Source organism: Aptenodytes forsteri, unplaced genomic scaffold (assembly GCF_000699145.1).
Source record: "Aptenodytes forsteri isolate BGI_AS27 unplaced genomic scaffold, ASM69914v1 Scaffold132, whole genome shotgun sequence".
NCBI lineage: Eukaryota > Metazoa > Chordata > Aves > Sphenisciformes > Spheniscidae > Aptenodytes > Aptenodytes forsteri.
Window position 1 is genome coordinate 1,201,910 of NW_008795520.1, and position 23,101 is coordinate 1,225,010.

The window sequence follows — 23,101 nt, forward strand, 5'->3', positions numbered from 1 at the left end:
CGATGGTGAAGCAGAAGGTAAAATACAGTGTTTTGCAATTTAATCCAAGAACATTTTATGGTTTCCAGAAGTATTTTATTCAAGTAAACTACAAAAATAAACTGCTCTAGACTTCAGGAACAGCTGATTTATCTCCATTTTTGGGTAAAGATATCCAAGCTAACTTTAAATAAGCTGACTGAGACAATAGGAACAATATGATGAAGGCAGCATTAAGCTTCCTCTGGTCTAATTTACCATGCTGAAAGAGGCTTACTGAAACAAATTGCTCCCAAATGCAAGAACAATAGTTTTGAGTTAGCTGAAGTATCTCTCTTCTACAGTGCAGTCTGCTACATAGATAAACACCTCACAGGGTGTTTCCCAGATAGAATTTCACCTAGAAAGCAAATCTTCAACCAACACAGTAAACTGAGATTCATGAAATACAAGTTAGGACAAAACTGAACCAAAGTAAAGGAGGAAAAAAAATAGAACAAGAGTACCCATTAGCAAAAAAGGAGGAATTTTAGTATATTTAAGACCTTATATTTTTTTGGACACAATGCATTTGCCACATGTCCTATACACATTCAGTTCAAAGCACAAGTCAATTAAAATTCAGCCAGGCATTGTGGACACACTGAGCTGGACGCTGTGCATTAGTTCTTGCCTCTTAGAGACTAAAGTTTATATAACCATTTGGGTTACCTTTTTATTGCTTTAACAATACCTCCATAAACTAAGAATTAACAGGCAACACAGAAGGTAGGTAATCAGATTGTGGAAGACAGGTACTACATAATTCAAACAGACACAAGACAAAAGCTTAAGTGCCACTCACTTGTAATTTATAAGAACAGAATTTGAGAATAAAAATATATGTTGAAATGTAAGCAAAAGTGCACAATCTACATTTTAAGTTAAAATAATTTCCTTTTTGCTATAGAAAAGATTGTTATATATCTTACAAAGGGCTTGTTGAGGAATTAGTCAGAAGAATTAATCCAGTAAAGGTCAGAAGGTGTTGTAATGTTTACCAAGACAAAGGTGTGAAGAGCACACAAAGGAAAAGCTTTTTAGATTGTTGAAAGATATTACGACTTATCAGTAAGAAGGCACATTTAACAAAATAACTGTGCTTCTGTCTGCAGAAAATCAACAGATTTCTGTGAATATAACAAGGGTTACTTTGTAAGTAAAAAAAAGAAGATAATAACAAATAAGATAAGAAATCTTCAAAAGGAAAGAAAAAAATATTTTTATTTTCCCATCAGAAATGAGTTCTGAAAATAAAATTATATACAACTAGATTAAGAATTCCATCTCAGATCTGGCCACTTTCCATAGATAAATTTGACAGTCTGCCATTAGCAAAGCTAATTCCTTTGTTGCAGGGTTTCCAATATGAACGCACTGTCACAGACAGTTGTGAAGTTGTTTTCAGCTATTACGAAACACTACAAGCCCTAGAAAATGCTGCACAGATGAAGGCCAGGAGTGTGAAGTCAATATAGGCAAAATTCCATCTCACAAGTCAACTGGGGAGGCTATTGTAGCATAAACACGCCCTAAAAATTGTCTAAATTAGACCAACACCTCCTCAAGCCACAGAAAAGCTTGTGATGGAGGCAAAAAAATGGATGAACAATATCTTCTTATTACATTTTTTCCAGGTCTCCAATTCCGTGCACAGGGCATAATCTCAGCTGACAATCCTATAGATCAGGTATCCAAATAAAATCACATTTGTGTTGATATACTCAAAACTACAATTCTGTCCTCCTTTAATGCTTTCAATCATTAGAATTCTGACAACAGTGTAAATGACTAATCTTTGTAATCTCTTCTATCCTGCATACTTTGGGGATGTAATAATTTTTGGGGAATACATTTACAGTATATAGTTATTTTCAGGAGACTGGTATATCTTCAGAAATAAAATATAAAACCAGATTCTAAGATACAAACAATTCCTGCAGTGATTGAAGAGACTGATGTGTCTACTTTCCAGCAGATTTTGAAGTCCTTTCCTGAAAGCATTTTTCAGGAAACGCAGATAAAGTAGAACCATTTTGATGATAGACAAAAAACTTCAATGTATGGAAGTATGTTACTATGTTAAAACCAGAAGACAAATAGGCACCTAAAAACAACCTCCCAAAAAAACAGCTTGATGCAGATCTGACATTTAAAATTTTAAGGAAAATGGCTGCACATGACAAAGTCAAAACTAAGTGACAGACCACAAACATCATCAGTATAACAGACCACAAGGTTTCAGGCTATTAAAAATATTTTATATATGCACTGTAAAAATTAATCTTCAAACAGTAGCCTCATTATACATTTCCAGACACAGCCTTGAGTTCAGTAAAATAAGAAAATCAGTAACATGAAAAGGAAAAGAATCACTTCATCTTCTGGAATGCTTAGAATTCATCATAACTGAAAAATATTCTCTCTTACACTACAGAGGAGGGTGGATGTCATTCACTGACCCTATGTAATGAATCTTAGACATAAGAAAAGACAAGCACGGGAAAATGTAAAGCATTTAGAGATGGTTGCTGTTAGAATGTTCTTAGAATTCATCTTATGACTTATGTACTTCTCATCTAGTTTCCATTCTGTTTCTGACAAAAAACGAAGAGTGTTTAAGTTCTTTGATCTAATGGCTAAAGCTCAAAGGAACCAAGCTTAGAATATTCTTATTATCATACTGCTGAATCAGGTCTGTGCAGCCCATTTACTTAAGAAGTTTAAACTGGCTTAAAGTGGTTTGCGTGAAAATAATTATGCTGTTAAACATTAATTTTCCAGACATACCTGAAATGAACACTCTCCTATGTATCATTAGCATGCTAAATTTTAAACCCACTTACCATGGCTTTTGCTTTCTCCATCTATAATATCTGCTGGTATAGTTTCCCATTTCATCAGAGTAGATATTTTATCATTACTTCCCTTACTGTATGTATGATTACTACAAACAGTTGCTAAATATAATGGCTTTAAAAGGCATTGTTTCTGTTACTGGAACACAATTTTCTCCTTTTTAAACTCCTTTCAAATTGCTCATGCTGATCTTTAAAACAACACATAAAACTATAAAAATGAGATAACAACCCATAGATGTTTTGTTCTGCTCAAATTCTTATGTAAATTAAAGAGAATTAAAAAAAAAAAAAACTAAGAAGCAAATAGTTACACTTCATATCAGCATGCACAACTGCTGATGAGAGTGGAAATTCAATAGTTAGCAATTTTGGAGAAGGCAAAGAAATTTGTTTAGGTTGTGAATCATTTTGAGATTAATCATAGAAGCAGAAGTCAGGAGATCTGTATTCTATTCCCAGAACTGCAATAAACCTCCTTTATGGCATTTGTAAATAAGGATATGTTTAAATAAGCCAATAAGGAATATAACATTCTTTTTCTTATTTCCACTTCTCAGTTTCACCTTTAAAACTGAACCAATGTTTAACCATTTAATTAAGTTGTTGTGATGCTTAGTTAATTAATACTTATGGGGAGTTCTCTGAAAACTCTGCACAGAGAAACAGTGATATGATTTGTCATTCTACTGTCCACACCTCTGAAATACAGTAGCAATCTATTGGTTAGCCAGACTGCATTGCCATGCCTTTCTAATTAAGGGTATAAAGCATGCTTAGATCTAGCACCTTCAAGCATTCTTCCAAATTTGACTCAGAAGGCAGAATGAGAGAGTTGTGAGAAACAAAAGGAATGATGCAGTGTTCCATAAAAGAAAGAAAAGCTGGGCAATGAACTGGAGGGAATTCACAAGAAAAAGTCAAGGCAAATTAACCCTTAAGACCTTTTCTTATAGCTATATATAACCAGGTCTCAGACTGGTTTGTGGATTTGTTGTAATGTCTACAATAGTGTGTTTGGTCTTTTGGCATTACACTAATATCCCAGAGAGTCTAATTGCATATTTTTGACTTAGTGTTAATGCATCAAGAAATACTGACAGCATGGTAATAACAAAAATCTGCTATAAGCACAACCCTACATACATACTTTAACAGCTTTAAATCAGGATATTATATGCTTCTAACAAAGCAATTGGAGCCACACAGAACACAGGCGAAGTTCAGTGCCAAAGTCCTTGCAAAGCTGTTTGAGTGGGTTCTACAATTACATCAAGTTCCATAGTACCTTTAGTTTCTGAACTAACTAGCTTGAAAGTAGTTCAGACCCGTCTTCCACAACAGTAACTGCAGTATGGATTTTCTTCAGGTTACTGGATGCTTTCCTCTAGGAGGCATGGGTATTTGTTAAAAAAAAAAAAAAGAAGCTATCTAGAACCAGCACATCATATACTACAAGAAAAGTTCCTTACTAAAGCCTAAGCCCCCATGAATAGAAGGAAAGAAATATTTTTAACTATATCTTAAAGCTGAAAGCAATCAGAAGAGGGAAGGATCTAAAAGATCAGAATATTGTTCTCCATCTTCTTTTTCAAGTTCCTCCATGATTGCCTGTATAAATTTGAAGAGTTAAGAATGGTATGAGAGAAGCAGTTGCCTGCCTCAGTTTCCAAATATTACTTGTTTACGCTATGAATAGATTTCAAGCAAAACTGGGAGCAGAAATCACTTTTCCTGCCTTCCAGGTTCCTCCTGTACTACTGCACTTTGCTACAGGGTAAGCACTTCAGAACAAGAGATCTCTGTAGAACCAGTTATCAGAAAAGAAAGTCAAGGGGGAAAAAAATCTATTTGCTATATTCCCATTCCACATAGAGTATATGACTAAAATAATATGAATAAGAGCCACAGCAACACCCTCCATTAAGGATTTTGACCAGAAATGGAAGGTAAAAAATCACAAGTAACAGTGGATTAACTGTAAAACCAAGCAGGTGACTGAAAACCACAATTTATTAACCATTTTGAAGAATTTCTGAACAGAACTTAGATCATAATCCATTAGCTACTTTTATAAGAAATTATAAAAAATTTTATATATTTTTATATTTATATTTTCCTTCTTTATAAGAAGGAATTTCTGTTCTTAAAAAAGTGTATTTTAAAAGAGTGATATAATTTGGCATTTTTTCTCTTTTTGTTTCCTGTATGACTGTTTGAAGTTTCAGTGAAGTTGCACCTACCAGGTTCATGCCCCAGTCCAGGAAAGCTAGTGGCAAAACTACCAGGGAAATAGGCCAGTTTCTCCCATCTAAGGATGCACCCCAGTACTATTTAATACCATGAACAGACAGGACACACCATTCACAATATCAACTAACAGACTTCAGTGTTGTAACCTTAATTCTGTTTGTCATTCCACTCAAAATAAAGAGTCATAACATCAGACAAAGAAAAATATCTCTTCAAGGTTTTTTTAAATGCTATTATGTCTAAACATATACATATATACATGCATATATATATATGTAATGTAATAAAGTCTTACATACACAAATACTGCTGAAAACCAGTAAAAGCAAATGAAGAGCAGAGAAACTTAGCAAAAGGATATAAGGATAGTTTTAGCTCCAATTATAAACTAAAAGAACAGAAAAGGTATATCAGACATTTAATAAAAGAATTTATTCCAAGTCAGAAAGAAGGATGCCTAACAATGAAGAAACACAGGGACAAAATAAGCTAATAAGAAAAGTAATTAGGTACAGTATAACAGTTGGAAGATCAGTGAAGATTATGAAAGTGATCTGCTTCCATTTGACAGAGAAGGAAGAAAACAGACCTTATTGCAGCCTATCAGTACTTAAAGGGGGCTTCCAAAAAAGATGGCAGCAAACTTTTTAGCAGAGCCTGTTGCGACAGGACAAGGGGGAATGGCTTTAAACTAAAGGGGGGTAGATTTAGACTAGATAGAAGGAAGACATTTTTTACGCTGAGGGTGGTGAGACACTGGCACAGGTTGCCCAGAGAGGTGGTAGATGCCCCATCCCTGGAAACATTCAAGGTCAGGTTGGACGGGGCTCTGAGCAACCTGATGTAGTTGAAGATGTCCCTGCCCACGGCAGGGCGATTGGACTAGATGACCTTTAAAGATCCCTTCCAACCCAAATGATTCTGATTCTATGATTCTATGTTGGAGTCTCTGAAAGAAAAAGTATATAGAAATATTCCCAGAAGAGAAAGATTTGCAATAGCTTCTCAAATGTAACTTAAGACATTAATGCACACTAAGATGTAAACAGGCAGAAAGTAAAGCTCAGAAGGCCCCAAATGGTAACAGTAATAGTAAAACTGTATTTGCACCAGGTAAGGTATGCACTATAAAAAATTATTTGACATTTCAATTTTTTTTCTATCCTGCCAGAACAAAGATATTTTTACAATTAGCTTTTACTGTTTGTTCAATTTTTTTCCTCTTGCCCTCCACCCTGCACCACCCCATGCCCCAAAAAATCCCAGATCAAACTCAAACAGTACAAATACTTTCAGTGGTCTGTTAATGAGAAATTTTACTCACCGTTTGAGGTCATCCTTGGTTGTATCTAGATGGAAACTTAATAGATGAAATTCAGCTCCACAACACAGCAATATAAATGCATCTATAAAATAAAACTGTGCAAAGCGTACAGTCTTATGGAACTTCTCTTTGCCCTGAAATGCAAAGTAAATTATTAAGAATGGATTCTAAGATACTGAATATTTTTTGTCTGAGATTCCTGGTGTTAAGGCATAGTCTCCCTGTTATCCTGACCATATGCCAGGAGGTTAACCTACTATGTAGTTGCCCTTCCTATTTTTGACATCTATTAATCTCAAAATAAAGTTTTCGTTCTACTTAAATTAGTTTGCAGTAAAGTTAATAGTATCGTAGTCAATTGAATCTAATACAATCTAGCTTCATACTCTAAACTTCCATTTGAATTAGGGAGTAGACTATAAAGTCAAGCAGAACTGAGCCAATGAAAATAGAATATAGAGAGCAGAAAATAAGACCAAAACTTCTAGACATGCCCACTAGTTTTGTCTACCAAGATTGGTTTTCTTCTTTTCATAAATTGTCATGATAAAAGCCTAATTTGAAGTCAATGGAGACCACCCAGATCATAGTATCAGTTTGAATCACCACCACTCAGTAGCTCTGAAAATCAGGCTGTATGTTCTTTCCAGAGAGCTGTTAAAATGGAAGTAGATGAAAGTGCAAAACAGTGTCCTCTGTGAACCAAACTGACAGGAGTTTCTAATTACCAAAATTAGGGCAGGTTCGTTATTGCAGACTGACCAGACCCTTAAAGTTCTGTCTTCTGATGCAGAAACTAACCACTTCTTGTCATGACTCCAGCCAACAGAGTTAACTGCACCATCAGGACCTAATAAAAATAATAATGGAAATATCATAAAGCTCATTTCTTGCATTTATACATTTCTCCAGAGTTAATCGTATTGTTTTAATATAATTATACACAATATTAAAATACATTTTAAATACAGGCTTCAAACGGTTGGATTAAAACTGGTAACAGTAAATCAGTTATTGATTTTTTCTTCCACCAAATCCCATGGAAAAATGTCTCTCATTAATAATCAAGATTCACGAAATTAAGTAAGTTCAGAGAAATACCAAGATATTCTACCTGAAATCTCATACGCATTTGTATGACATTGTCTCCCTTGCTATAAGGGAGTTTGTATGAAAATGTTATAACAAATATAAAAGACACATTTATCTTTTATAGACATTCATATTCTAAAAGAATAAAAACTAGTATCTAAATTTTCTTTAGCTTTCTGCAATTCAGATTTGACAGCTAGAAATATAAAATAGTTCTAAACAAATATATAACAAACAAACAAACAAACTTCAAGTTAACAACAAAAACACATTCACAGATCTTTACTGTCACAGTAATATTAACAAATTCTATCTCCACACCAAACTGAATTAGAAGCACAGAAGCGGTTATAAGGTGGTTGTCATTAACAGTGAGTCTTGCTGCTAACAGTTGTGTTTCCGATCTTTTCATTAAATACTGACTGTCTCAGAGTGAAGTGCTGAATTGGATTAAAATTATTCCAAACTGTAGCAAAAAATTCCACAGAAAATAGAAGTTTGACCATCAACTCCTAATGCTTCTAATCAAGCTTCTAAGGTTTGGAAAAGCTGTCTTCTGATGCACAGAGGTCCAAACATCAGTCTGAAAAAGACTACCCAAAGAGGGAATAATTTCACCTGACTTTCATCCTTTCGTTGGTAACAGAGTGATGAAAACAACCATCACTGACAACATGGCTACCAAATATTTCAAAGTGCAACTGGGATGGTTAAGGTCCAGAGCCCTATGACTTGCTACTGTACCCAAATGGCAAAACTGTATGGTTGTCATGCAAGACCACAGAGCTCTGTGTCTGCTTGTTAGCCAGTATTTGGCTCATGGAAAGGCCCAAAACCTTTGGGCATCTAGCCCACAGTGTTGATGATCATGAGTTATTTCACTCTGACTAATAAGCTGTCCTGAGTGTTTCATCCTAGATTGCTTCGTCTCTGCCCATCCCTAATAACAGAGGGTTGGAAGTCCAGCAAAATTGAAGTTACCACACTGGAGCTTGTAAAGACCAGTTTATTTTTTGTCATGGGCCTGCATGAAATGTACTGGTGCAGAAAGGTTCAGCCCAAAGAAAAATCCTGAATCCCAGGATGGTTACTCTAGCATTGACTCTAGCATTTGACGGTTGGACTCGATGATCTTAGAGGTCTTTTCCAACCTCAATGATTCTATGATTCTATGATTCTATGAAGGCCTTCAAGATCCGAATCAGGCTTCATATGAACTGCATTTTGAATGCTTAACTTCAAGTGCTTAGAAACTGATTTTACAGAGCTGTAAAGTACCATATATTCCAGAATAAGACAGTCGATGGGATGATGCTTTAAAAGGAAGGCAAGGCTACTGAGATCCAGAAGGATTTTATCACATAAAGCAGTAAAGGAACTCACCACAGCTATGGAGCTATGGCAAATAAATACTTATTGTAGAAGTCTCAGCAACAGAACACCCGACTTTGACTGTCAAAGTTCAGTGTTTTAAAACACAAAATGTAAGCAGTTACAAAAGAATCACCAATCTGATTTACCTATAGATAATGATAATTCTGACTCTAATTTTTGAAAGTTATTGGAAGAGCGTTTTCAAGAAACATCCTTGAAATTCTATTTAACAAAAGATACAGTATTACTTGAAAAGAGAATCTGCGTATTATATTATAATGAAATTTTATATTAAACATGATCTGGAAACCACTTAAGACCTTGCAAATAGTTGCAATACTTTATTTTATTCATTAGGTTTTTATTACTGAGCTAGCTGTTTTTGTAAAAACACAATGAACATACAACTAGAACATACCACTACAACAGCTTCTGCAGGACTGTCTCATTAGATTAAAAAAATGTAACCGCCTGTTTAAAAATCATAGTTTAAAGTATTATAATATCCAGTTAATAGCAAAAAGCTTCTACAAGAAATAGACTTTGATTTTGATGTCACAGTTAAAAACAAGATTAGAAACTCACAAAGAAAGAACTTCAAAAGCCAGAAACACCATCCAGAAGATAAAATTATTAATTTGATCTAAAATTATATTGAAGCTGATCAAAAAGGTAAAAAAAGAAGAAAATATCTCAAACAAAATGAACAAACTTTGGCCCATATTATTCTAATTTTTCCAGATGAAGTCTGATGAATTTCACCTAGCCTTAAAACATTTGAAGTTCTTATGCTGCCCTCTTGTGCACATTTTCTCTTTAGTCAACTGAAGTTTTATATAAAAAAATTTGATTGCTTTAAATTACAGGAAGGCTAATCAATTTATCTCAGCAATTAAGATCTTCTATGATAACATATATCTATAAAAAGACTTATAAACAAGATAAGTTACCAAAGACCTGTAGAATTTTCACCAGAAAACTGCATAAGTACTGGTTAAGTACGTATGTAAGCACTATACTTATTTTATTCTCAACATAAAGATTTATTTTGGGGCTTGGGTTTGATAAAACCATTTGGAAGCCTTGAATTATCTGCTTTAACAAAAAAAAAACCAAAAAAAAACCCAAAAAAAACCCTTACCAGAATATACAAAACAGTTTTCCAAAGTGGTAAGGTACATAAGAAACTTTAGAACAATCTGAGGTTTGGAAAATTGGAAGACCCATGCAAAAAGCTTAAGAATCTCTGCACTCCAGGTTCCCCAATCCCAAAGCCCAGTGAAGGAGATGCCAGCTGGCTTGCAAGAGGCCAGTAAGCTTCAAAACAGGCATTACTCAGGGATCCCCAGTCCTGAAGCACATTGAGAAGGGCAGCAGCTGGTTTTGAAAAAGACTTCTTGAAAAAGGCCATGCTGGCTGTAACTCTATTAAAGCTGGCCAATATTACCTGCACTTCATTATAGGACACAGATATCTGAAGAGCCAACATTGAAGAGGAATGCAGAACTACTTAAAGCTGTAACTGAGCACTTCAGGGAACAAAACTGAATAAATTAGGCTTATAGTAAAATTGCTGTTGTTGTACCACTCCTCTCTGATGGTGCATTGTTAAAACATGATTTTCAATAATCAGCTGCATTCAGATGTTAATGCTGCCTTGAAAATTAATTTTTTCAACAGAATAGATATTATGGCCATTTCTTGAAAAAGGGAAGTTTTACATTACCATTGATTGCAGCTCTAAATAAGAGCAATGCATCATGGCTTTTAATGAAAAGAAAATACATTTATTATGACACTTCAACACCGAAGGCATCTAAAGTAGAAAATAAATATGTGATTTCATGATAATCTGAACTGTACAGAAGAACTACATGAATGAAATAAGCACGTAACTGATGGTTTGCAGCTCCTACTCCCCTACAGTGCAGTATCTGACAGTTTCACATTCATGTTGCTTTTGAAAAGAATTACATGCACAGGTTGCATTCTTATGCTACCTAAAAAGCCTGAAGTAGAATGTGGTTTACACTTCTGTTCAGACTGTGCATCATAAAAAAAGACATAGAATAAAGGAAGAAAGGTATCAACAAAACAAATTAGCTAGTAGTTCAAAACCTAGGAAAACTAGTAGAAGAAAGTCAATTGTTAAAAGAACAATTTAGTAATAAATCAATTTTTTTTAAAGCAAGACAGAGAACTAGTATTTGACACCTTAACGACTGGCACCAGAAAAAGCTTCTCTGTAGTAGCATGAAGTTTGGTGCAGGTTACTTTACTCTTCTCATCACAATAAATTAGCCTGCATTTGCAGAGTACTGCAGTATTTTAGGGAGCTCTGAATGTTGAAATATCTTATAATTGAAATATCATAAAATCATAATATTTAGTTTTACTTCATAGAAAAATAAAGCCTTTCATTAATAATGTATCAAAACCTAAGTAGTTTCCTTCATGATTTACAGAGTAACATGAACTAAGGTTTTCTTTCAAATTTAGAAGTCTAGTCTAAATTCTAACCCTTTTTTTCTGCTTTCAAATATGTCTACTTAGATTAATATTTTTTCTTATTAAAGTCTATGTTTTCTGTTATTGCCAGTATCAAGCCATTCCTTAGATATTATTACGTAGCAAGTATATGGAGGTATAGATGCAACAAAGTCAATTAAATTAGTATCTTCCCCTGAGATGAAACAAAGATAAAACCCCTAAATTCTAACACTTTTTTTCTGCTTTCAAATATGTCTACTTAGATTAATATTTTTTCTTATTAAAGTCTATGTTTTCTGTTATTGCCAGTATCAAGCCATTCCTTAGATATTATTACGTAGCAAGTATATGGAGGTATAGATGCAACAAAGTCAATTAAATTAGTATCTTCCCCTGAGATGAAACAAAGATAAAACCCACCTATTACCAGTCCAAAATCAATGAAGCCTACATAAAAACAAACTCCAGTGAAAAAAACATCCAAAGAAGAGTATTTCACAGAATTGAAACGTCACTTTCTGCAGCACATAATCTCTATATACATTCAAGTAAAACCTGCCTGTCTAACTTCTTGATAGTGGCTCACACAAAAAGAAGCTGGATCTGCGATGCAAAAGACAAACTGCAAAGAACAGCTACAGAACACATACTGTACAATGAGAATTTCTAGCCTCATGGAATAATTTTGCAACATTTATGTTCTACTTCATGTTCAGAGTAGCCCTGCTACCAAAAAAAAAAAGACTTTAAAGTTCTTGAAAATCATTTACATCTTAGCTGCTTCAGATTACTGAAGAAAGATGTGTTAATAATCTGAAGAAACACTGAATTCTCTGAGCACAACTTTTTTAAGCTGCTATGTACCAAATACTGTAGCAGTACTGTATCATTATTTTTATAGATGCCTGTAACAAGTAAGGGAAGGAAATACAGAATTTTGATGTCTTTTGGTTAATTGCATTTTTTAGAAATTCTGATTTTCTAAAACAATGTTATATATATTTCAGATATATGGGGTCCCTTTGGACTAAATTACTGCTTTTATTCTATTACTACCTAAATAACAAAATTATGTCAATAAAACCTCAAAACGCTATTCCTGCCTGCAGTTTATATGACTTGCACTATGAATTTGCTCAAATTAGTAGGTGATACATGAAGAAAAACATTTTTTAAAGTTTATGAACTTTCTATTGTGGAAAAGAAAGACCTAACTACCCTGCCCATAAGGCATATTTTCATCAATTTCATCACACAGAGAGGAAAATATCAGTAATGTTACCTCCATTAGTGGCCACAATGCCACAGCTTCTTCCACAAAATACAATGAAAATTACTCAAAAGAACCCCAGTTTTCAGAAATCAGTTATCAGAGTTTTTACTTAGAAATAATTTTCTAAAATAACTTAAAACAGCCTACTTTGATACCGGTTAAGGCCTGCTAGTAAATGACAGTCATCTTCCATTATGAACTTCCACAGTAAATCAGTCCTGCTATATGAATTTTAAGTCATAACATTTACTGTTAATTAAAACTTTAACAGATAGTTCTTGTAGAAATTTAGAATTCTTTTTTTTTCAGGTTCATTTACAATGTTAAGTAATGCACATGTGTTTGCACATGCATACACTTTTGCAGATATGGATTTCCCCATAGGAATAGTCCCTTTCTTTTTCAAAGAGTTGTTCTTTAGAAGTCTGGAGCTGCAAACCAAACACATTTTTTGCCAAGTCATCGCGGTCAATTTTTTAGTTAATAATCTATTACAATACATTACTGCAATATACACATGCATTATCATTACAATATATTGGCTTTATTATTTCTATTTAATTATTGTAATAAACATACACAATGCAGACTATAATATATATCGTGATACATTACTATTTACCTCCCAGAAAATTGAGAAATGGGAAAACTGGTAGGCAGTTTAATTCTAGAACAAAATGAACCAATCAGAGAAGTAACTTCTACATCTTGAATCAGCAGTATCCCCTCTCCCCCATTCTTCTCAAAGTGATGAAAGTGGAATCTTTTACTTACTCTGCCATTTTAGGTTAAGCTCAATTATATACTATTTCTTTAATAATGTAATTCATAATTTACCTGAAAAAACTTTGTATGTATCAGTGAGATTGGAATTGAATATCAGTACAGTCTTGTCAGCCAGACCGCAAGCCAGCATCTCTCCATCTCCTATAAAGAAGAGTGTCTAATGATTTGTATTTGAAAGCAACAAGGACCTAATATGCTGTTTCCTTTAATCATAAAAATCATATATGTCACTACAATAAAACGCACACCAGACATTAATTTCATATGTTTAACACATATTTTGTATGAACTCACAAACTCATATTGCAGAATTTGGTAGGAATTTGTGCGCAATTCATTTCTTGTCCTGATATATTCTCAAAACAGTTATTCATCACAAGGCAGAAATTCACATTTCACCAAAAAAAGTGCTACAAAATTTAAGAGCAGAAATGTTTAGAAATCATTCAAATCTACCTCCTTACACTGATTTTTTTGTATCCTCTTATTATATATTTTCTTATATATTAGAATAAAAAGCACATATTAGTCATTCTGGATCACTTCTTAAAGATGAAAAATTTCCTTCATAAAGTAATCCTAAAAACTATCCAAGTGCAGTCAGATTGTTCATTTATATTGGTAATCAGCGGGGGCGCACAATGGCAGGATAGACTCCCTTAATGTCTATGTAATGGTAGTGATTTGTGAAATTTAACTGTTCACTCAAAAACTTTTCCTGAAAAAACTAAAACAATAAAGAGCAGATAAATGAACCAATGGGAAAAAAAAAGGGAGGGTAGAGCAAGAGAAGACAGCAGTGAGAGAAAGTAAGGAAGTGAAGTGCAGAATTCAAATCAATGTTACTAGGTTCACTGTGAAAAGTATTTTTAAAAGAATTACCACCTGAACACACCCTTCATAAATCTCCTGAGCACCTTTACAAAGGGAGAGGGAATATAAGTCATGCTTGACTTCACCAACATTACCCACTGCTATCCACTGTCCAAGTACCACCCACATTGCACGTTCAGAATACTGTATTCCACAACACATTTTTTTCCCAAATTAATCATGGCAATATAAACAGATAAGAGATCCATATTGCTGATCTCTGAGAGTCATCTACTAAAAGTTAATTTTAAATGGGACACACAATGGGGTAGACGTATATGTTAAGAAGAGGCATTCCAGAATCTTTTTTTCTGTTATCAGTTATTAAACGCACAACTATACTAAACTGGCAAAGAACTACTTTATAAAAACATTTTTAATTTTATCTGACAAGCAATATTTCAGCTGACTTTTTCCTCCAAATACTAGTAATTGCACATACTAAATAATGCTGTTAAATATTTTCATCACAAAAATAAGATAAGTAGTCCTGGACAAAATATTCCAAAAAACGCATGCCCCACAAACTCAAAGGTATTGAAGTCTTTGAGCTAAAGGGTAGTTCTCTTTTGCAGGTTTCCCCCCTTTTTCCTAAAGTTTTGACAGTATGTATTTTCAGCAGGAGAGATGATTGGTAAGTATATCAGGTGAGTGATGTAGTGATGTAAGTCACACACACATAATTAACAATATATAAACCTTCTTGTGCACATAGAATGAGAAAAAATAATTTTGCATAGAATTTTGGAGGCTTGTTTAATGGAACGTCATCTCAAATCCTGAAGAAAACTGTTTTCTAACAGAGCAAGAAGTCATGACTTGTAACACCTCCAATACTACAAAAGGATGTTTAATACATCTAAGAAGGTTTGCATTAATGCAACTGTACAACCTCTTAAGTTTTACTTTTCTATTTAATTTCCTTTCTACTATGTTAAAAGATGCACATAACTATTAATTATTGTGATTCATACTTTACAGAGACCACTTGGTTGTTCCAAGCTGCAATTCCAAGTTGCAAAATTGCAACAGAAAATATTTTGGAAAGCTAGGAACCATCTGGTCAACACAGACTACAACAATAACAGAACACCTCTTTACAAGCTTACAATAATATGATTTTTTCACTCCAAGAAAAAAAATCTCTGCAATTTTCGCTAAACCTTGTTTTGCTAAACTGTTTTTGTTTAAGCCTGTGTGTGCATGTGTGTGTGTGCGAGAGACAGAGACAAAGACAGAAACAGAGAAAGATGTTCCTTCCTCAGAGTAAGTAAAAGAGGATTTATATTTAAAATGTATTATTGAAACTGTAGCAATGCTTATCTTTGCTAAAAAAGAACCTTTACTTTTAAGCTCACATAACATTCCCAGAAATAAGCTCTCTGCAACCGATTTCTTTCGGGAGCCATAAAAATAATTTTTTCCCATTCTCTAGGGAACACTTATGGCTGGAATATGTTTTAGAAAAGTTACTGATTGCATCTAATTGTTTTTATTTATTGAAGATGAAAGTTGCTCTTGTCCCCAAAATATTTATAAAGATAAACATTTTTAAATACTTTGAAAATATTGTGGTTTGCAGAGTGTACATTGAAATAATTATATACTTGGTAATACACTTGATTGCTAATCTAAGAAGTGGTTTCTGTATAATAATATTTATATGGATTGGAAATGACTAAACCTATTACAAGACTCATTTCTCCAAAGCAGTTAAGAAAAATACCCTTCTCTGGATTATATGCAAGAATGCTTTTTTTATATTTTAATATATAAAAACTGAATAATCTTACATAATAGGAGTATTCTGATTCTTTTGAAACAGAACTTCAGCTTTTAATACACCCTAATGACACTAAGTAAATGTCTCAAAAAATAAATTCCTTAGTGAAAGAACTTGTTAGACTACTGATTTTCAAGTTGTAGTGGGAAAGTCATAGAATAAGTACAAAAGGAAACGACGTAAAATCAGAGAAAAATTAGAATCCTTTTGCATACACGTTAGCAGCATGGTTTTGCAAGTTAAAAAATTATGATTTAACAGTATATGGTATTGCCAGAAAGTTTTCTGGGAATTTACCTAGTAAATCCATGGCCTTAATACACCATGTCACACAAATTTTGTTTTTATTTCTGCACACTGCCACAATTGTACATTTTATAAAACCTGTACATACCGGAATACTGAATGCAACATATTGGGGTTGGTTTACAAGTAACAGATATTTCTTTCTCATGTTTGATTGGAGGAGAACTTTCCAAAGGATATTCTTTACTTTTACTTCAAAGAAGGAAAAAAGAGAAAGAGGAAAAATATTAAGATATCTAAACCCACTACATTTTGATGTAAGTTATGAAATAAATGTACTTTGGGAGCTATTCTAAATGTCATTATATAAATATATCCTGGAAAACTTATGTTAAATCCAAGATAAGAGGCAGAATGAATTTTAAATTGTCATACTTAAATTACTCCTATCACCAACTGTTATGAATTCATGAGATCAAGAATTAACATGGACTTGTGCATAAAATCAAACTTCTTAAGTTGCATACCTATCTAATAAAACCATCTAAAGAATGCAAACTCTACCTTGTTGTGACAATAAAAAATATGAAAAATATCTCCATATGTAAAAATAAGAATTACATTGATCATCTATTTAACAAGATACTAAAAAAATCCCACACAAAACCTGAAGTGCTAAGCAGCTTAACCTATCATAAAACAGCGCAAACCAGTTTTGAAATTATCTGAAGTGCTCATCTAAAGGCTCGCCTATGTGTGCAAGGATTACAAAAACTTAGTCTTGATCTATTAAGTGTTTAAGAAACAGTTTTTTAAAAAGAGAAAAATGATGGCATTAATCATTCTTTACTTTTATGTTTGTACTACATAAAACAAAAACTCTACATAATACTAAAGAGAAAAAATGTGTGCAATATCCCCATTTAACATACCACACCAATTAACATGAAAGTGCCAGCTCTAAAAAAAAATTCATTCTTTGTGTCCACAGTGATGATGAATCCACTGGTCAAATTGTACAATTATGTATACTCTGTTTAAATCCATTAGAGTAAGCTTGCATTAGCTTAAGATAACATGATTTTAGGGGTGAATGAGGCACATGATCTGAAATCACTAAGTCTCACTGTGCCACATTCAGTTATTTTTCTGACTAGAATTGCAGTTTAAGCACATGTTGCGACTATGCCTCCAACTATATTTAGCACCTGTTCTGCTTTCTAGCAACAAAAATCTAAGAAAACAGATGTGTATATTTTCTTTTGTATGTAAGACTCAAATTTAATTGATAGTCTGGTAATCTGAATCACTTGCTGCAGTCATTTTATAGCAAATTTACAAAGCCTTTTAGTTCCAGTGATACTCCTAACTAAAAAGTTCCAATGAGAGAAGCGGCTACAAACCATATTTCCAACAGAACTGTATTTATCCTCATTTTAATTTGTTCCTCCTCTAATGGAGTTTCTAGATTACCTACCGTTTACAACTGGTCTTCCACTTTGATACCTCATTTTTCTTCAGGTTATTATTTGGAGAAAACATGGTCATTCTACAAAAAAGAACACAGACTCTCCTATATGAAACATTAAATGTTGCATGAGATAAATCATTTATGTCAAACGAAAAACAATCCTACTTCCTTCTTATTACTCATATCTACTAGTAATGTCAGTAGGTAAGATAATGTACACATTGATGACAAGATAACATTCTAATGATCTAACGCTTGAGTTTGCAACTAAGTTTTGTGTTCTGTGAGTTATTTGTTGGATAATGCATTCTGAAGGTCAAAATTCATTCATATAAAGTTCTCAGACATTTTTTTCTGCAAGCTGAAGAAACAAGAAGAGTTTAATCATATGAAAGAGACAGGATGCCTAATACAGATTTTGAAAGGAAGTTGAACACTGACCAGAAGCTGTGAAAATTTAGTTTTACAACATATTTTTAATTTTTTTTTATAACATCATGTCTGTTTTTCACAGGTGATTAGTTTCACAGTCATGAGACTACATGGCTCTATTATGTGACAAAATAACACACACCAATAAAACAGACAAAATAGTAATGTACTCACTGTGGTGCTGCTGTATAACCTGATGACTTAATTTTATTATGGAAAACCAATGGCTGATCTTTCACTGTGCTTTTCACTCCTATAGCAAAATAATTTAATTCTCATTAAAATGTTTTTTTGATATATTTTTACAGTTAAGGGAGATAGTTAAGTTAGCACAGTAGAATATTTGTTGCCTTATTTGATTTGATATTTGATGTTGCCTTATGTTACAAGACACATTTATGACCAACCACTCTAAAATAATGATTATTGAGAAAAGGAAAGAAATCTGAACCGTTACGCTGCATAACAACCCTCTTCCAATAATATCAATTAGTAGAAACTTCTTTAAACTTTGAATTAACAAGAATATTGTTCTGAGGAACTTTTTTCATTATTCATTCACAAATGTGTTTTGTAGTTGCCTATTTTATGCTTAGACTTCATATCTATTAGCTATAATAGATTGACACCTTATATTCGGAGTGTGGAATGTATCTAAAGATCATTAATAAACTGGCTGGTGGCTACACATAAATGTTTGGGGTTTACGTGGCTTAAGTCGTTAATAATGTCTGCATTCACACTACTGTACTAAGAAGCCTGAAGGGCAGCCTCCAGCCCAAAACTAAATATGAGCATTTCATGTCAGCAGAAACAACCTATTTAAATAAATGGTGTAAAGGAGGAAATCTTGTTGATATTCCCAGGAAAAAACTTCACGTGCACTGGGAGTGATCTCGTGGGCACATTTACCTACGCTGAGGATAGAAGCTCCTTCTACTCCCACCAGCTATCCTTTCTCTTTATGTAGCGATGAGGCAGAAACAGGTCCTTCCTGGGAAGCTCCCAGTACCACTTGCCATAAGACACTATAGGATTTCCTTACAGCACCTAATCTAGCTGAGTGTGAGGTGTCAACAAGGGTAGTACAGGCATCAGTGCTGGGTTTCCGAAGCACCCTGGAATTCTAGCTAAAACACTGTAGATGCATTCTTGGAATATCATACAACACTAAAGATATAAAGAGATATATATATTTGATGTTCTAACAGGTCCAACAAGGACAATCAATACAGTAAAAATAGATTATTTCTACATGTCTACAGCTACCAGTATTTTTATATCTTTCCTAAAGAAAAAGTGATGATGAAAAAATTATTTTGTAGGCATTTTTTGGACTTTGCTTTACTGTTGCTAAACAAAGAAGCTACAAGTGCTTCAACAGCAACTGGAAGTCAGACCTTTTTTTTTTTAAACAGTAGGGCATTGAGGCAAAAATTAACTTCCTAAATTTGCAGCTATTGACAAAACGCTATTCAGGACAATAAAATTAACGAAACAGGTAACCAAAGTTGAGAAAGAAATGACAAATTATACAGAAAAAATATATTGCATGCTATGGAAAAAGAAAGACCTATGAAAAAAGTAAACATTCTACACTCTTTAATTCTTTTAAAATCCACAAAAAGTTCTCAGAGGATTGTTTTTAAAAGAAGAAAAATTCCATATTACCATCATTTTCACTACAAATACATACGTAGGATATGAAATACTACTAAAAGTATAAAATTCTTCCTACTAAAATAAAAATATCATGCAATATATACTTAAAACAGAAATCAATATATTGATTGTATTAGGTACCAGCCAGTTGTGAGTCAGTTACTGTTATTAAAAATATAACTTTATTAATTCATTTCAAGGTTGGTTTATACTCACCAAGTGTTCTACTAAAAGGTTCTTTCATGTTTTTCTTTAAACCTTTACACAATGGAGAATTTGTCAATAAAGAACACCTAAGTTATAAAACCAAGCACAAAAATCAATCAATGCAATGGAAAAAAGCATCAGATTAGGAAAAGGTGTCAAAACTTCTTTTTAGCTATTTGTCTGCATGGCTGTATGTATACGTGTGACACCAGTGAGATTTTCATAAATACAAATCAGGCATAGTGGATTAGTTATCAGCTCAGATACCTAGCAGCACAGACAAGCCTTGGCCCTGATTAGATTCACAGATCATTGCATTTACATGATAAATCCCATTTCTGTGAATATTAACTGATGATTTTATTATAAGCATTGAAATCTTCACTTCACTTCAGTGTATATTGTAGGGGTTTTTTATTGTCTTCAAGATGTCAGTGTTTTCCTGGAAATCTTTTACAGGCACATGAAGGACAAGAAAATAGTAGTCAGCACGGATTCACCAAGGGGAAGTCATGCTTGATCCACTTGATAAACTTCTATGATAAAATGACTGGCTTGGTAGATGAGGGGAGAGCAGTGGATATTGTCTACTTTGAATTCAGTAAGGCTTTCCACTCTGTCTCCCGTAAGATCCTCACAGAGAAGCTGATGAAGTATGGGCTGGATGAGCACACAGTGAGGTGCACTGAAAACCAGCTGAACAGCTAGGCCCAGACAATGATGATCAGTGGCACAAAGACTAGTTGGAGGCCAGTAACTAGTGGAGTACCCCAGGCATCAATACTGGGTCAAATTCCATTCAACATCTGCATTAATAACCTGGATGAAGGAGCAGAGCATACCCTCACCATGTTTGGTGATGACACAAAACTGAGAGGAGTGTCTGACATACCAGAAGGTTGTGCTGCCATCCAGACATCCACAGGCTGGAGAAATGGGCTGACAGCAACCTCATGAAGTTCAACAAAGGGAAGTGCAAAGTCCTGCACCTGGGGAGGAACAACCCTATGCACCAGTATATGGCTGTAAAGAAGACAGAGCCAGGCTCTGTGCCTGGTTCCCAGTGAAAGTTTTTTTTCAGGCAAAAACTGAAATACGGGACGCTCCGTCTGAACACCAGAAAACACTTTTTTACTGTGAGGGTGACTGAGCACTGGCACATGTTGCCCAGAGAGGTTGTGGTGTCTCCCTCTTTGGAGATATTCAAAAGCCATTTGGACATGGTGCTGGGCAACTGGGTCTAGGTGCCCCTGCTTGAGCAGGGGAGTTGGACAAAGTGAGTTCCAAAGGTGCCTTACAACCTCAACCATTCTGTGATTCTGTGATTTCTCCCACTCAGTACAACTAAAGCATGACAGGAAAACAAGAAAAATAAAACCACGTCAACAAATAGCACTGTACAAAACCATCTGATGCACTTCAGTGTCAGGAAAACAAATGTATAATCCAACTCAGGGGAAAAAAACATTTAAAGTTACTCTGTACCTGGCAATAACTGATAGACTGTTCTCATTTCCACAGAGGAGAAAATAACTCTGCTGAGTTCTCACCAATGCAGCAAGGTTAACTTCCAATACAGCAGTCATATCTTCAAACATTGAGGTGATCAAGCATAAAACCTGCAGCAATTATACCATAAAATAACACTCCATTTACTTCATAATTTAAGCTCCAACACTGAAGCATGTATAATGGAAAATGAAATCACTTTGTGTCGTTTATGAAAATTAGTCAAAAATATCTATGGGTTTAGTCTTGCAGAGCATTAAACAGTAAAAAGTAGCTAATGCTGTCCTTCAGAAATATGCTTATGTTGCTTAAATATGTGTCTTAACAGACTTGCATACCTAACAGTCACAGAAATTCCAATACCTTCTACAATAGAGATATTTCTGCAGTAAGAGTTGTGAGAAAAGAAGCACACATGGAAGAAAGATTGGTTTCAGAGACATGCTGAGAACACGCTAAGAACTGAATTTAAAACAAAATCCTTCTTTAAAACAAAACACTGCTATATTAAGTATGTAGAAAGGCCTAGATTCGGCTCAGTTCTGTAGGAAAACTGTAACATCAAAAATGGAGTATGCAAACAAGAATGCCTTTCATTTCCTTAAAAGCACTTTTAGTGACTTTCCACAGAAATTTTCTCACAACTCAAATAGTTTTCACAGATTTCTTGGAAGGATTTAGAAGCAGTTCATCCTAACATTTGTTTGAGAAACAAGGTGTAACAATGCTTATATCCTTTTTCCCCCAAAAAGATTGCCTCTGCTCCCCTAATGGTTGTTCTTGACATTCAAGGTACGCACCGAACATTACAAAAAACAATTCACCTCTTTGCTTATTAATCACTTTGGACAGCATACAAACTGTGAGAGCTTTAAAACTACCCAGCTATTTAAACTAGTAGATTCCATAAAGAAGAATCAACCCTCTCCAGAGAAACTACTGTGTAATTCATATCAAGCAAAACAAATGTGTACCTTAATCTGCAAATAAAATTAATATTTCTTGAAAATAACTGGAAATGTAAACATTTGTTAAATCAGTGCTTACTGTATACCCACCTTTCCATTAACTGCCTTCCTGGTTAATGCACACGATCCGGCAAACCGAATGCTGAGGTCACTATAATCTTTACCAAAAAGAACATAATGCTATAAAATTGTACTTGCATTTCAAAAGAAAAAACTATCAACAAGAAAGGAGAAAAACAATTACTCATACTAATTTGACACCACCATAATCCACTGTCTTCAGTGTATATCCTTCTAGCTTACCCCCACATTGTAAAGTAGGAGTAGAATAACATTCCTTGTATTTGACACTCATAAACTGCAAAATAGGATAAAAATTCATTGCTAGCCACTAGAGAAATCTAGTGCTGACACATTTTCTGAAACAAGGCAGCAATGCCAGAAAAACATACAAAAATTAATTAGAAAAAACGTTTTTTAAA

At 34.0% G+C, this 23,101-nt stretch overlaps 1 protein-coding gene across 1 annotated transcript in view; it reads right to left on the minus strand.

Moving 5' to 3' along the window:
* WDR27 (WD repeat domain 27) overlaps nt 1–23,101 on the minus strand; it is a 179,157-nt gene that overhangs the window by 142,331 nt on the left and 13,725 nt on the right. Inside the window, exons 10-18 of the mRNA XM_019472702.1 lie at nt 22,710–22,777; nt 21,628–21,761; nt 20,152–20,228; nt 18,448–18,526; nt 17,848–17,919; nt 16,519–16,622; nt 13,520–13,609; nt 7,182–7,303; nt 6,454–6,587 (exon numbers count right to left, since the gene is read on the minus strand). Coding sequence (XP_019328247.1) covers nt 6,454–6,587; nt 7,182–7,303; nt 13,520–13,609; nt 16,519–16,622; nt 17,848–17,919; nt 18,448–18,526; nt 20,152–20,228; nt 21,628–21,761; nt 22,710–22,777 — 880 coding nt within the window. The remainder of the gene's footprint in view (nt 1–6,453; nt 6,588–7,181; nt 7,304–13,519; nt 13,610–16,518; nt 16,623–17,847; nt 17,920–18,447; nt 18,527–20,151; nt 20,229–21,627; nt 21,762–22,709; nt 22,778–23,101) is intronic.